The sequence below is a fragment of the Nematolebias whitei genome, chromosome 22 (genome assembly GCF_014905685.2).
Source record: "Nematolebias whitei isolate Nwh7 chromosome 22, NemWhi1, whole genome shotgun sequence".
NCBI lineage: Eukaryota > Metazoa > Chordata > Actinopteri > Cyprinodontiformes > Rivulidae > Nematolebias > Nematolebias whitei.
Genome location: NC_056519.1, coordinates 15,806,640 through 15,822,623, shown reverse-complemented (window position 1 = coordinate 15,822,623; position 15,984 = coordinate 15,806,640). Strand labels below are relative to the sequence as shown.

Here is a 15,984-nt window from a genome sequence, read left to right as displayed (position 1 = left end):
AGTTTGTGTAGAGGACTAGAATAAAAACTAACACTAGAATTGTGTTAAATGTTAAACTGAATGTTTTAATGGACAAATAGTTTTTGTAAAAAAAAAAAAAAACATGAATAAAGTGTTTGAATGTCACAATGTAGAACTATCTGGGAGGTCAAAATTATTCCTGTCACTGAAAGTTTGCACCACCTCCAAACCAATAAGAACATTTTGTTGTTGTTAAATCTACAAAAACGACTAATTTGAGTTTGTCATATTTGCACTGGACCGATTGTGACTGAACTATCAACCAAACACACTTTCATAAATATGAACGTTTTCTAATCAACGTTGACTTTAATTGTGAGGCGTTCAGGTGTAGATAAAATGATTTCAGCTGCTGCATCTGATTATTATTCAGGAAGGGTTCGACAAGTCTTTACTGCCTTTAAAGTTCCTCGCACAAATTGATTTGATTTGCCAGATCTTAGCACAAAACAACACACAGACACTTGTGGTTTTTATCAATTTTATTTAGCCCCACACTCAAATACCACTCCTTCCACAACAACTTCAGCTCATACATTCAAAGTAGACTCATGTTTTGGTACACTTTAACTGTAAAACATCCTCATAAATACCATAAATAACAAGCAAGGAATGGATTTAAATAAATAAATAGTCTTCGGGACAGTTTTTGTGTTTGCTGATGGTGCACAGCACCTGATAATTTCATAGATTCTACATTTAATTTACCCTGTAATTTTCTTCAAGTCATCTACTGGATGGTGTCATTTGTGGACAATTGTAATTAAAACTGCTTATTTGGTAAACACTTAAAATAGAATACTTAATACTAAAGGACTAATTTCTACTCCTATAAACATATTTATGTGGATATAGTTATAATTAGTGACGCCTGCCTGGTTCCACACCAGACAGGCTGTCCAGTCCTCCAGAGGTAGGATAAGTTCTGTCTTGGAAACGTTGTCAGACCAGCTGTTAAAACATTAATGACGTGATATTCCTGCAGGAAGTGACTACATCCATACTTTAAAGAACTTGATGCGTGTTCATAAATAAGTCAGCTGATGCTCAGTGTGAGAAGATGATAAGATGCGTGATTTATCTCCCCGTTTAAGATTGTCTTTGCAATGTAAATAAAATGATCTTAAGAGGGAAGCTGGTAACTTTAAGACTGTGCAGAAGAGGTTGTATACTTTACATTCAGTGTAGAAACACTGTTTTTTTTTTATTTATGACTAAAGATATAAGAAGTCGGTGAAAAATGAAGCAACTAAATTGCTCTATTATATAAAGTCTAATCATGAAGCTGACTGCATGAATTGTAAAGTGGTCCCTTGCAGGCTGGAGTCAGCCCATTCTGGTCCCAGTGGTCCACTCATTTGGAAGAGTGCACGTTCCAGGGGTCGTCAGAGGATGGAGCCAGCTGCGTCTCCCTGGAGACGTTGCGTCCATCGTCCCCAGCCTCTGTCTCTGTCTCCACCTCCACATCCAGGTCGGTGTCGTCCTCGGGAACCGCCCGGGAGTCAATGCCGTCCTCGGTCTGCAGGTAGACGTTGTGTGGGTCTGAAGGGTCCACGACCCGGTTCCTCTTCTCCCTGTGCAGCAGAAGGCGCTCCAGCGGCACCGTGTTCTTCTTAGGCAGGAAGAGAGAGGTCTGTGGCAGGTTCTGACCCACTGAGAACACCTGCCGGGAGCCCTCCAGGTTGAGCAGGATCCCAGTCCGGAGAGAGTAGTACACGTCCCGGTTGTTCTCCAGGAGCTTGTGGTTGAACAGACAGTCGTCTCTGAGACAGATGGGCTGAAAGAAGGAAATAAGAGCGTGACAAGAATCTGATCAGAACTGCTGTCAATCAACCAGACCAGAAAACGTGGAAATCAAAAACTGCCACACAAAAGGTGTTTCTTTTAAAACCAGTTCTACTTCCACACGTTTTTACTGGTGTATTATGTAAATGTGATGTTTATACATCACTAAATATAAAAAAGTGGTTTAAAATATATACGAAAACTGCGTTGTTGCAGAAAAAGAGGCGGAATTAGTTCTGCAAGTCATGCGTAAAAGTCCAGATTGGTGCCAAAGGTTCAAAAATCGATTAAAACTAAATGTGACCATTTTTGAGTCATTAAACAAAACGTAAACATTAAGATGAGATGGTACAATAAACGTGCGTACATGTGCTGCAGTGAGTTTCTGCGTAAAAGTACTGGACAACTGGTGCGTAAAAGCGCACCGGAAGCGTAAATAAGTTCAGTTTTTCGCAAAGAAGGTAATATTTAGTTTGTCGTCATGGTTAAAATAAAATAAAAAATTTACAAGTTGCTTACCGAGCTGAACGGGTTGCCCTCCAAATCCATACACAAATAACGGTTGCTTTTGACACCGAAGATCGCCACGCGCTCCCTTGTTTCAGCTTTCAGTAGAATTACACCTGCGTGGAAGAAAAAACACTTATCACTAAAGAACTAAAGAGAGATGCTACCTTTAAATAAATAAATAAAGTCTTACTATATGAAGATCTGGCTGTAGTTTTGCGCACAGTGCCGTCTAATTTGATTTCCAAGTAGAAGTTGTTGAGGTCTGTGGATGTCTGCAGGTGAACCAGTCGCCTCGGGTTCCCCCAGTTTGATCCAACCAGCGGTGACGGGTTAGGTGCCGCTTCCCAGACTGGAAAGCCCTGCAGGACAGCGAGCAGGAGCGCCAGCATGGTGTCCTTCATCCCCAGTCGCTTGTTGACGTCCTTCCTTGGTCAGCGCGGTGGTTTTCACTGCTGAAAGTTCTGGGATGCTCTGTTGTGCCAAGATTTGGTGACTATTTAAAGCCCCCGGAGTGCCACTCCTGCACACATCCTTTGCGTAAAAAAAAAAAAAAAGAAACTCGCCCCCAAAGCAGAGGTGCGGGTTGTTGTAACGGAAGGGCCACTTCCACCTCTGTCTGTTTATGCCAGTGCTGTTGGTCAAACAACAAGACTCTTATTTTTGGTTAGACCTCTTGACTCATCCATCTTAAATGGTTTCCTAATAATCATCTGGTTTAATTTGGAGCCGGAAGCTGCATTTGGCAAAACTGCATAATAAACAAAAAGTTTGGCTGTGAATCTGCAACGGTTTGTAATCAAGTCATGGATTTTATCCCAAAGCTAAAATTACAGTTCTATAATTTAGATAAATGTGGTAAAAAGAACCGTTTCTGAAGAAAATATTTGCAACTTTTGTTTAACACAAAAGACTGGACGTTTGCTCATGAGTTGCTGCAGTTGCGCACCTGCACAGATCCACATGTTCATTTTTTAACCAGCAGATGGAGACACTCTCTTATGTAGAATCAGGCCATCCGGGACCCTACATCAACAAACTTTTTACTGATAAAAATGCAGAAGAAACACCCCAAGGGAAACATGTACAGTAAATCCAAATAAAATTAGCCCATAGATGGATCCTTGAGGAACTTCACCATTAAAATGGACCGTAAAAGAAGATAAATTTCCCAATTTTAGGACGATTTTTAAAGATCAAATATTTATGTTTTGGGGAACCAGTGCTTTCCACCACAGAAATGTTGGAGGAGTGTTTATAAAGTAATCAGCCGGTTAAGTAAGAAGCAGTTCTTGATGTCGGATCGACACAAGTGATATGAGGAACCTGAATCGGTACTCTTACAATCACTTGCACTACAGTGCCTTGCAAAAGTATTCTGCCCCCTTGAACTTTTCAACCTTTTGCCACATTTCAGGCTTCAAACATAAAGATATAAAATTTTAATTTTTTGTGAAGAATCAACAACAAGTGGGACACAATCGTGAAGTGGAATGAAGTTTATTGGATGTGTCAAACTTTTTTAACAAATATAAAACTGAAAAGTGGGGCGTGCAATATTATTTGGCTCCCTTGCGTTAATACTTTGTAGTGTCGCCTTTTGCTGCAGTTCCAGCTGCAAGTCTCTTGGGGTATGTCTCTCTCTCAGTTTTACACATGGAGACACTGAAATTCTTGCCCGTTCTTCTTTGTAAAACAGCTCGAGCTCAGTGAGGTTGGATGGAGAGCGTTTGTGAACAGCAGTCTTCAGCTCTTTCCACAGATTCTCGATTGGATTCAGGTCTGGACTTTGACTTGGCCATTCCAACACCTGGATACGTTTATTTGTGAACCATTCCATTGTAGATTTGACTTTATGTTTTGGATCATTGTCTTGTTGGAAGATAAATCTCCGTCCCAGTCTCAGGTCTCTTGCAGACTCAAACAGGTTTTCTTCCAGAATGGTCCTGTATTTGGCCCCATCCATCTTCCCATCAATTCTGACCATCTTCCCTGTCCCTGCTGACGAAAAGCAGGCCCAAACCATGATGCTGCCACCACCATGTTTGACAGTGGGGATGGTGTGTTCAGGGTGATGAACTGTGTTGCTTTTACGTCAAACATATCGTTTTGCATTGTGGCCAAACAGTTCGATTTTGGTTTCATGTGACCAGAGCACCTTCTTCCACGTTTGGTGTGTCTCCCAGGTGCTTGTGACAAACTTTAAACAACACTTTTTATGGATATCTTTGAGAAATGGCTTTCTTCTTGCCACTCTTCCATAAAGGCCAGATTTGTGCAGTGTACGACTGATTGTTGTCCTATGGACAGACTCTCCCACCTCAGCTGTAGATCTCTGCAGTTCATCCAGAGTGATCATGGGCCTCTTGGCTGCATCTCTGATCAGTCTTCTCCTTGTTCGAGATGAAAGTTTAGAGGGACGGCCGGGTCTTGGTAGATTTGCAGTGGTCTGATACTCCTTCCATTTCAATATGATTGCTTGCACAGTGCTCCTTGGGATGTTTAAAGCTTGGGAAATCTTTTTGTATCCAAATCCGGCTTTAAACTTCTCCACAACAGTATCTCGGACTTGCCTGGTGTGTTCCTTGGTCTTCATGATGCTCTCTGCGCTTTGAACAGAACCCTGAGACTATCACAGAGCAGGTGCATTTATACGGAGACTTGATTACACACAGGTGGATTCTATTTATCATCATCAGTCATTTGGGACAACATTGGATCATTCATAGATCCTCACTGAACTTCTGGAGTGAGTTTGCTGCACTGAAAGTAAAGGGGCCGAATAATATTGCACGCCCCACTTTTCAGTTTTTTATTTGTTAAAAAAGTTTGACACATCCAATAAATTTCATTCCACTTCACGATTGTGTCCCACTTGTTGATTCTTCACAAAAAATTAAAATTTTATTTCTTTATGTTTGAAGCCTGAAATGTGGCAAAAGGTTGAAAAGTTCAAGGGGGCCGAATACTTTCGCAAGGCACTGTAAATCATGGCACACTTTCAACAGCCAGTTAAAAAAAGCAAAACAAACTTTTATTGTTTAGTATCTCAGGAATACAATAAACTGCTGTGCACAGCACATACGTACAAAAATAAAAGGAAAAAACTTTACTCAGCATCTCTGTTATCAGAAACAAATAGCTAAACTTTGTTTCTCGTCATTTTACAGTGATCAGCAAACCAAAAAGTATAAGGCAGAAGGTGAGGTATATGATAACGGAGGAGAGGAATTGAGTGGAGGCTCAGTCCAACAAATAAAAATAACACATGAAGCGCACACCCCTTCGTCAAACTCCGGACTCAGGCATGCTAATATACATTCAAACATTAAAGGAGATTATCCTCACCTTAACTTATTCAAACCTGAGCTCCAGTGGAAAGAAAATAAAGAATCAAGACATCCTTGTTAAGGTGCAAAAACAAACATCTTGATGAAATCCTCATTGCTGTGCATGCACAACATTTACTTCCACGCCTTCCTCAGTTAAACTCAATGAAAATTAGGATTATTTTCATGTTACTCCTGACAAGAAATGTACATCAGTGCATCGACATGCAGCTTCATCTACAGCGGCAACTACGTTCTTTTTTAAATTTGGCTCTTCTGTGTTTCTGTCTGTGCTTGCAACAGTGGAAACAAATATGAGATTTATGTGAATTATAATACGGTCGTGAATTGATGTGTGTGTTGTGGACAAGTCGAGCACATACTCTGTCAGCATGTGGCGACTGGGGGGTCGTTTAGGGTCAGAACAGGAGCTAGATGCAGGGGAGTCCTCGCAGCAGCCGAGGTGGCTTAGCTACATCATCTCCGCAGATGTCTCCATGGAAATATTCCAACAACAGGACTTGGAAGAAAAAAAAAGGAGTGAATAGCATCTTCAAGTCCTGCATTGTTCACAGGTTGGGTTTGAAATCTCTGGAAGCAAACTGGTCTGAGGAAGAAAAACTTACAAATGTGCTGCGTTGAAACACGAATGAATGTTGAACCCACGTCAAAAAGATATTTTAAATTCCTCTTTCAGACTAGGGATCACTCCGGCCACAGAGGTTGAGGCAAAGGCTGATCAATGACTCTGACCTTGAACTAAAAAAGGCTGAAATAAGAGGAGGAAGCTCGCAGGTTACAGCTGGAATCCAAAAGGGTGAGTTGTGGGGGTGAAGGTTGGGGGGTATACGCACAAGCAGAGATGGGTAGCCGAGCATTTTATAGTTCAGGGAAGCTGCCTGTCATCCTGGCAGATTCACATTCCTACAGGGGGGTTTGATGAACAACATCCGTGCCGACTCTGTTGCATACGCTTTTTTTTTTTTTTCTTCCACTCACAGGAATGGATGGCTGATGGTGAGACCAGCCTCGGTTTTTTGGTATTTTTTTTTAAGTCAACAGCTGCAGAAACTACACCAGGAGATGCACTCTAAAGGACTTTTGGGAATTCAAAGAATGAGACTAGAAAAGCATCTTTGGAATATGTAACAAGATATTTGAACATACTAACAGTGAGTCTTTGAAGCACCTTCGACTTTGTGAACAAACTGCTTCTTTGTTAAACTTTGCTGAAGTTTTCATGTTTAAACTGAAGCCTTAAGGTAGAAATGTAGACGCTAAGTGAGAAATTCTTATTCTGTGCTTCCAGGCTACCAATTATATTGTAATTTAGTCCTTCCAGGTACAAAACACTCATCCGTAATTGCATTTTAAACCATTTGCCTCCCTAACGATTGCAGTGCTGCTTCAGAAAAGATAGACAGACAGGGTAATCCAGCATCCTTCAACAAACATCAATCTGAAGATAAAATGAAGGAAGACAAAAAAAAAAACGCTGATGAGAACAGAAATGATTTTGTGATTTTGCTGGTTCATTGTGCAGCTCCAGCTCTTTTGTGCTAAAAAGCTCTTGAAGCCTCTTTATTTCCCCGTTTGTAGCTATTTACATAGTTTTCCGTTCATTTTATTAATTTAGTAAACAGCAGCTAAAGCTTTGCATTTCAAAAACAGCAGCAACCCACTTTACTGTGGGGGCTCTTTCTTTCAGAGACAGAGTGCAGGAACTGCTTGCTTTAACCGCCCAGGCGATACTTGTGCGTTTCTCCATGCTGCAGCAGATTAGTATTCCACCCAGGTCTCAACCACAGATTGTTTATTACTTAATCTGTCTAATTAGAGGAAAGAAAATAAACCAAAAATAGTTGACCCCCCCCCCCCCCCCTCCTCTTCCAAGGACCTCTCTGGAGTGTCAGCCCTATTTCTGACTCCTCCGGGTGTCTCTTACACGGAGGTTTTAAAAGGGCCACAAGTGAGAACACCAAGGCACCTTTAACTCGTGCAGGAAAGGTAGTGCATTGAAGTTTCCCCCCCAGCTGCAGGACGTCAATAATCGACTGGGGAACCATGAAGCATTTCAGAGGGTTTTGAACAAAATGGTCAACTTAACAGACATTTCAGCAGAGGTCCATGCATCCCTTCATCTAGTAAAGTGAGGTAATAAAAAGTATTCATTTCACCCTTTAAACGCACAATATAGCTCATCCTCCAACTCAGAGATGTAACGTGTAGTTCAGTTACAGCAAGCACCGAGGTCAAAGACAGGCAAAGGCTTCAGCTCTCCCATCTATAAAAACAATAAGCAGCACATATACAAAGACAGCTATCCAAATATACACACATATATATTTATATATGTATAACAGAATAAATATTTGTGTTCTTTTGCAGTCCATGGGTGCTAATGTCATGACATTGCATTTCTATATTACCTGGAAGAACATCCACATGTGCAAATTATTCGGTAATTGTCTTTTTCTCTCATAGCCGCGGGAGGAAATGTGTGACAGTCATGGCGGTGCTAGCCTTGTTGCCTCTCTTTACACGGCCATGCTTGCTGAGGGCGATGTAGAAGCCCTTGTAAACAAAAGACTCGTAGGCGTTGTAGTTGTTGGGCAGCAAAGTCTCCTTGAACTTGCATTCATCCCTGAAGGCTCTCTGGAAAGACAAAAAAAGGAAGTCAGTAACTTTCTCTTTGTTTAAACAACCTGACAGAGCATCGCGCTTTGAAGGGGACAATAGAAAGTGGAAATGTTGCTGCAAAAAGGGCTCTTTTCAAATGCAGCCGCTAGAGTTATGCTTTTATGTCTGTACATATTGAAAATCCCAGGTAATCTGGTTGGAAAACCAAATTAAGTCTAATCCAAAGGAGTGATGAATGATCAAAAGATGTCACAGTCCGGTCAAATCAAAGTACTGTATTTTTCAGATTATAAGGAACACTTAAAATCCTTAAATTTTCTCAAAAATCAACAGTGAGCCTTATAATCCGGTGCATTTTATGTATTAATTCTGGTTGTGCTTACTGACCTTGAACCAATTTTATGTGGTACACGGCGCTCAAAAATGTGTCAAAATGTTTTAGTTTCACTTAATGCCCCTTATAATCCGGTGCGCCTTATAGTCCAAAAAATCGGTAAACAACGCTGATGCAGATTTAAACCTAATATTTTACATCCTGGTTATTTCAATCTGTTGTTGAAGTGCCAGTGTTTTCTTCAATACATAACTGATCAAAGTAAAATACTTGAAATAAGGAATCAGTACGAGACTGTGATGTACAATATTTAGGGATTTGTTGATGACATTACGAGTGACTATAGGCCTGTCACGATAACAAATTTTGCTGGGCGATTAATTGTCTCAGAAATTATTGCGATAAACGATAATATTGTTTGAAATTTGACAATAATTACTAATTATTGCCAAATTTAAGAAGAAATGTTGGTTAATTTTTGTGTATAGTACTTTTTTGACCACCAGATGGCAGTATAAAACTATTTGAACCGAAGGATGGATAGTGAGAGAGTGAGCAGCGTGTTTCTTTAAGAAAAATGGGAGGGAGGCCCCTTGACGTGACATGGGCTGTCTCTCTTTACTTTTTTCGGTTCTCAAAATGGCGGACGATCTGTGTGGTTTGAGCTCTTTAGCATAGCATTTGTCACACAAAGCTTTTAATTAAAAATCAGTAAACAAGTTCTCAGCTTCTTTTTACAGAAAAAAAACCTTTTTACACAAAGGCACGGGTTTCAACCATGAATTTTGGAGCTTCGACAAGACAGAAGTTTTTTTCCCCAAGGTTGGCCTGTTAGCTTAGCTTGTAGCTTAGCTTTTCAGCTTAGCTGATTTCAACGATCCAGAAACACAATTTTGGACGGTTAAAACAGATTTTAAAGAGAAAAGAGGAAGGGAGGGGTCAGTGAAGAGCACCGGAGTTGAGCCTTTTGTCTTCAGTTGAAAGAGAGAGAGACATGAAGAAACGATAAAGCCGATAAATGAAAATGAGGTCGATAATTTTCATTTATCGTGATTAATTGATTTATTGTTTATTACGACAGGCCTAAGTGACGATATTTATCACCTGCAGCCTAAAGACCAATCTGAGGGTGATGATTTTCAACACTTTAGTTTGTTTTACCCTGTCCTCACTGATGGTTGGTCTATGTATCTATTACAAATAACCTTTGTAAAAACTGAGTACATGTTTTTCTATCTGGTGTAGTGTTCATTCTTTACTTATCCAGTCTTCATACATGTTTGAAAAGATCTTTTTTTATATATAAATTAGGGATTTTATATTTCTTTAAAGCCCCTGTTAATTGAGTGTGTCTGACTTTTGGAAACACAAAGTTCATTTTACAGATACCATGCCTAAATTTAGAGTGGTTGAAGCAGAGTCAAACTCATTGTGTGTGGTCTTTGCTTAAAATGTTAGCATTAAGTTTTGGAGTCAATCCTTGAACCGAAGGACGGACTTTAATGAAACTTTCAAGAAGTAATCATTAAATGTACATCAACAACTGATTTTTTTTATTTATTTTATAATCAGTCCAGTTCAAGTTGGTCACCACAACTAAATGACATCATCCAACACAAAACTGACTATTGTCTAACTCTGCCCCTATTATAAATATTGAGCTAAAACTGAACATTTTAGCGCCTGATAGCTGTCCCCAGCATATTTTCTCAATGTGACATCTTGCAATATCACAAGGTTACATTGAACATTTCCAAGGTTTGACAAAAATGGCCCCAACTCAGTCATTTCTCGACATAAGCTGATTTTAGTCTAAAATTCTGGCATAAAAGACGGCACATCCTTCAATGGCTTTAATTTGTATTGTTTATGAATATCAATAAAAATAATTATTGAACTATACTGTATAAATATAAGAACTATAGAACAATTGGGGGGGGGGGGGGGTTAAAACTAATGCATGCTCACTAATCCAAGAATTAGTCAGAACCTCTGGATGAATTTTTGTTTTGTTGAAATGTTTCGTCTTTTGTCCAGAAGACTTCTTCAGTCTGAAACCCTGCAAGAAACAGTCTTATAAATAAATAGCACCTTGAATCAACCAGTTTGCTGCTGACAGCCAGAACAAAAACAAACAAACAAAAAACACTTTTGCATGTGAACAACTAGTTCTGGCTGTCAGCATCAAACTGGTTGATCCAAGGTGCTATTTATAAGACTGAGTTTGTTGCAGGGTTTCAGACTGAAGAAGTCTTCTGGATAAAAGACAAAACGTTTCAATAAAGAAGAATCCATCCAGAGGACCTGACTTAACCTTGTTAAGCAGTTTAAACTATATGTTATGGCTATTTTAACTTGTATAACCTAAATTCTTAATATAGAATCAAACCATTTTAGTTTCACTGCTCTTAGCTAATCTATGCGCTTCGGTTTCTGTTTGATCAAATCAACTAAAACAACAACAAATGAACGGTTTTTTAAGCATTGCTAAAATGTTTTACTCGGGAGCAGTATTGGAAAAAACACATGCTCTGAGTTTTAAGGGGATTAGACTTGATTCAGTAGTATTTAAGTTTTATTATGATAGGGAATCCAATAATGCTGCAAAATGTTATTGGGTGTGAGATTAACATTGGACTGAGATGATCAATGGCAGAAGTTTTCCTTTTAATTGTTATATATTAATAGATCAGGGCTCAGCAGAAGATCTGAGCTCCCCCCTCCTATCATCAGAGCATATTAATAACAAAGCATCCTGTATAAAAGTGGATGCAGCAGCTCGTGAACTTCCAGTCAGCAGGATGTGTGACAGGAGCTGCACTGTAAGCCTACCGTTCCATATAACCTTCCTCTGCTGTTCATTGCGACAAACAGCTCACTCTTCACCCCGAACAGGCTGATCACCCCTCGGTCCACAGTGGAGATCTCTATTAGACCTGCAGGAGACACAAGGGGGGACAAAAAAAGTCAGTGTGCTCCTCCAGCACTGGCCTCTGCAGCAGTGATGGGTGGAACCTTGCAGGTGCACTGCGACTTGGATGATGCTCAATGTGCAATAATCAGCTGTATTATGTGCATGCTGGACAGCGTGCGTGAAGTTTAAGAGCGTGCTGAGTGGGACATGAGTGTGTCCTGCTGCAGGGGACGCAGGGTAAAAATAAGTCAAGCATTCATGTCATGTTTTTGGCACGAGGAGTGGGGTGGGGGGATTCTTTGCACAGCACGGATGCAAAGCTCTGTGCACTGCTTTTAATGTGGGAAACTTTCATGCACGCCGACGCTGCTGATTAAATATCACGCACAGAAAAGCGAGGCTCCAACTTTCATGCGAGTTCATGCAACTTACTGTAAGGGTTCTCACTGTGCACACCGCTTATCCTGCCATCCGGGAGCACCTGCAGGTGAAACCCAATGCCCACGTTGCAGTACAGCCGCCGCACTCTTTTGATGCCCTGCAAATAGTCGCTCTCCCAGTTCAGCTCCGATTTGCCCCCGTTTATACCCAGATAGGAGCGGGAGAAGAGGCTCTCCCACTTCCTCTCCAACAAAGTAGCATTAGTCCTGCTCGGAATCGGATAGGATGAGGCGATCCCCCACAGAGAAGTCCACAGAACAAGGACTGCTGGCAGCGGCCAGTGCGTCCCGGCCCCGTTGCGCATGCTGTTGTGACACCTTTGCGCAGTGACCATCCAGCTTACCTTCCGGGCGCAAAGTTACCTGCCCTGAAAACGCAACTCTTCTTATTCCCTGTCCTTTAGCATGGTGGCGGCAAAGGCTTATTTCGGGATCAAGGCCATAGCCCAGAATCTGAGCAGGAGGTGAAGGACAGAACGCGTCGGAGCTTGAGTTGGTGCCGGTGGCGATGACCATCTTTCGCCGCTCCGCTGTCCGTGGAGGTGGGGTGGGGGTGGGGGTAGGGGGGGAGACACCACTCAACGCAAAACCAGCACACCTTGCTCCCCAATTCTCTCACATCCTGTGTGACATCACTGTGACTTCACCGCTGCATGCAGCTCCCATTCAAAGCAGGAGATGGGAGGAGGAGAGAGCTCGAAGACCTCAGCAGCGGATCTGACACCAGTGATGGGGGTGGGTGGGGGGGGCTGCACCTTCACTCCAGCCTCAGACAAGCAGCAAGGAATGAGAAGAGGAGTTTCCTGCTGCGCCTTTCAAAATAAAAACCGTATGAGCTGTGCAAATCTGATCAACCTATAAGCCAAAAGCAACTTTTGGTGTATTTTACTTTAACAAAAAATAGCACTACAGTTGCATCCTTAATGTGTCAGGTAAACTATTTATTTAGCTTTAAAGAAAACCATCATAAGCAATTACACAAAGTGTTGCGAAAACAGCATTCACCTCCTTAGAGATTTCTTCTGCTTTTGTTCTCACCTTCATGTTTTAGATGATCAGACAAAAATAACCAGAGAAAATACAAATCAACGTTTTTAAAATGACAATTTCTTTTACAAAGGAAAACTTGACCATCCTCCACATCAAGAGGAGCCAGTAAAAGGGTATCTGATGCTCCCTGCACCTCCTTAGGGAGGTGCTTTCGGGCATGTCCAACTGGGAGGAGACCCCAGGGAAGACATGCTGGAGAGACTACGTCTCTTGGTTGTCCTGGGAACGCCTTGGAATCTTCCCAGAAGAGCTGGAAGAGGTGGCCGTGGACAGAGATGTCTGGACCTCCCTGCTCAAACTGCTGCCCCCGAGACCCGACTTTGGAACAAGCAGAAGATGATGGATGGATGGATGGATGGATGGATGGATGGATGGATGGATGGATGGATGGATGGATGGATGGATGGCAGTCTTTTACAAGGCAGAATGATGATGTTCTCATTGTTCTCCTTCAGAACCCAGAAGAGTTTAGATGCTCAGTTTAAATTTTATAGCAGAAAGGAGAATTCATGGTTCCATCAATTACAGCAAGTCATCCGAGTCCTAATGCAGCAAAACAGCCCCAGACCATCACACTTCCACCCTCGTGCTTCACTGTCAGTATGTCCTTTTTCTGTAATGCAGTGTTGGTTTTACATCAGCGGTAACAGGACGCACATTTGAAAAAGTTTGACTTCTATCTTGTCAGGCCACAGAATACTTTCCTAAAAGTCTTGGGGATCATTTGGATGCTATTATTATTTTAATTATTATCATTAAGCAACTATGAGATGGGCTTACGTGTTGTTTTTGCTCAGCAGTAGTTTTTGTGCCATTTTCATTTCTTTTTATTAGTAAATCGTGAACTAAGGCCTGCAGCGCTTTAGATGTTGTTCTGAGTTCTTTAGGAAACTTATGGTTGAGTCATCTATGCACTTTTAGAAATATTATATAGGTCGTCCAATCCTGGGAAGGTTCAGCACTGTTCACGTTATGTCATTTGTGGATGTTGGCTAGATTTAAGGGATTTCTTTGTTCTTACAGGTCGTGGCAGTCACAGTTAATTCACAGTCTAACAAGGGGGATGATCAGTTTTTTAATGACTTTTTAAAATTGTTTTCAAATTTTATTTATTAATTAAATCATCGTTTAAAAAATGCATTTTGTATTCACTCAGAATATCTATGTCTGAAATAAAAATAAATTTGCTGAAACGTTTATTTGTGATAACAAAAAGCTCAAATAATCTGTAAGGGTGAAAGACTTTTTAATACCACTTTATAATCTTGGGAAAAATAAACATTTTATCTTTATATTACAGTACTTAAGCTAATTCAAAACAGAAATCCCACATTTAATGCATTGCAGCAGAAAACTTTCAGTTTTGCATCACATTTTGTTTCAAATTAATGATTTTCTCACATTTTAATAATTAACGTTCTGCTTTGTGATATTATTTTGAAAGTGAACTAACCTATTTTTTAGTCTTCCTTTTAATAAATAGACCAACTTAACCTGACTCTTCCTCACATGGGAGACCTGAGATGGGGAGGGTGTGTGAGAGAGAGAGAGTTTGAGCCATCACAGGATGGATGGATGGATACTGTGTCCAGAACCCAAATCGGGGACGGCGGTCATATGTCCTGGCAGCCTGCGGCCTTATTTAGAAGGAAGGTGTAAAAACAGTCTGAGCAGAGCAAATGGCAGTCCTGTCTGACACTTCCTTAGCTGTTTGTCCAGGAAGTTTACCCAGCCAAATATTCTGCCAGGTCAGATTGCGCATCATTGTTGCAACTAACACACCGCAGCATCAAAAGATAACTGGCATGAATCAAATTTATTAGCCTTCAAGTACAGAAGGATTACAAAATAGAATGTAAATAGAGCCGGGTGAATGACTGTAAAACACATTCATAAGTATAGACAAAAATATTTTAAAGTAACAAAAACAATGCTTGATGATTTGTATTTGTATTAAGATGTATTGAGACCTGTAAGTGCAGCGTGTTTAATAAAGTGGACAACTGCAGGACAAAAGAAAACGTGTTGGTCAACAGAAATATAAAAACAAGCCTAAAATACTAAAAATATCCAATAGTTATATCTGTAGGGAAAAAAAAAAAAAACATCAAAAATCGGACACAGATGCATCATCTTTCAATTTATCATCTACATCATATGTGTCAAACTCAAGGCCCAGGGGCCAAACGTGGCCCTCGTTGACATCTTATCTGGCCCTCAACATGATATGTGAAATGTAAAATACTTCTATCTTTTGAATTTTTTTCAGTAATCTTTGATTGTGATGTCGAAAGCACAACAGGGAACATCAAATGAGACCAATCAAACTATTGTTGAGGAACCTGTGACCAAGAAAAGATGCTGGGTATCTGATTTGAGTTCATGTAGATTCTGAAATTGGCCCTTAGTTTGAAAAAAGGTTTTAATTTTGGCCCCCTGACACCCCTGATCTACATGCATGTCATGTTTTTAGCGTGTTGGTGATAAAATGCTATTTATCTTTGATGTTTGTCATAGATTCAGCTTAATTCAAGTTCACGTGTCTTTATTGTCATTCACATGACATGTGGTGCATGAGGTGGAACGGAATTGTGTACTCAAGGGCCCAGTGTAGCTGTTTTTGTTTCGTTTTTTTTTTAATATAATTTTCTTTCATTAATTTTTTTTCCCCAATTTATATGCTTTATTTTACTGTTGTCATCACTCTTCGGTAAAATCAGGTCCCTCTTGAACCTGTATAAATAAAGGCTGAATGGAAAGTTACACCCAAAAATAGCAAAAATATAAAAAGTATATAAGGATCTAAGATATACACTAATATATGCGCTAAATAAGCACTAAACAATACGTTAAAAGATCTAAGATATGCCCTAAACACTAATAATGTAGAATAATATGGTATATTAAACAGCAGCCCGAACATGAGTCTGTAGTGAGCAGACAGCAGCATATCACTAATTAAAG

General features: G+C 40.4%; 2 protein-coding genes across 2 annotated transcripts; both read right to left on the bottom strand.

The window, feature by feature from the left end:
* Window positions 1-1,375: 1,375 nt before the first annotated feature.
* Window positions 1,376-7,410, bottom strand: fgf23 (fibroblast growth factor 23). Its single transcript, XM_037696189.1, has 4 exons — window positions 7,325-7,410; window positions 2,507-2,742; window positions 2,326-2,429; window positions 1,376-1,798 (listed from the first exon to the last, which is right to left on the bottom strand). The coding sequence occupies exons 1-4, from the start codon at window positions 7,408-7,410 to the stop codon at window positions 1,376-1,378; spliced, it is 849 nt and encodes a 282-aa protein (XP_037552117.1).
* A 710-nt stretch (window positions 7,411-8,120) lies between these two features.
* LOC119428255 (fibroblast growth factor 6-like) lies at window positions 8,121-12,412 on the bottom strand. Its single transcript, XM_037695913.1, has 3 exons — window positions 11,963-12,412; window positions 11,449-11,552; window positions 8,121-8,297 (listed from the first exon to the last, which is right to left on the bottom strand). Exons 1-3 carry the CDS (start codon window positions 12,303-12,305, stop codon window positions 8,121-8,123), a joined length of 624 nt encoding a protein of 207 aa, XP_037551841.1. The 5' UTR covers window positions 12,306-12,412.
* Window positions 12,413-15,984: the final 3,572 nt, after the last annotated feature.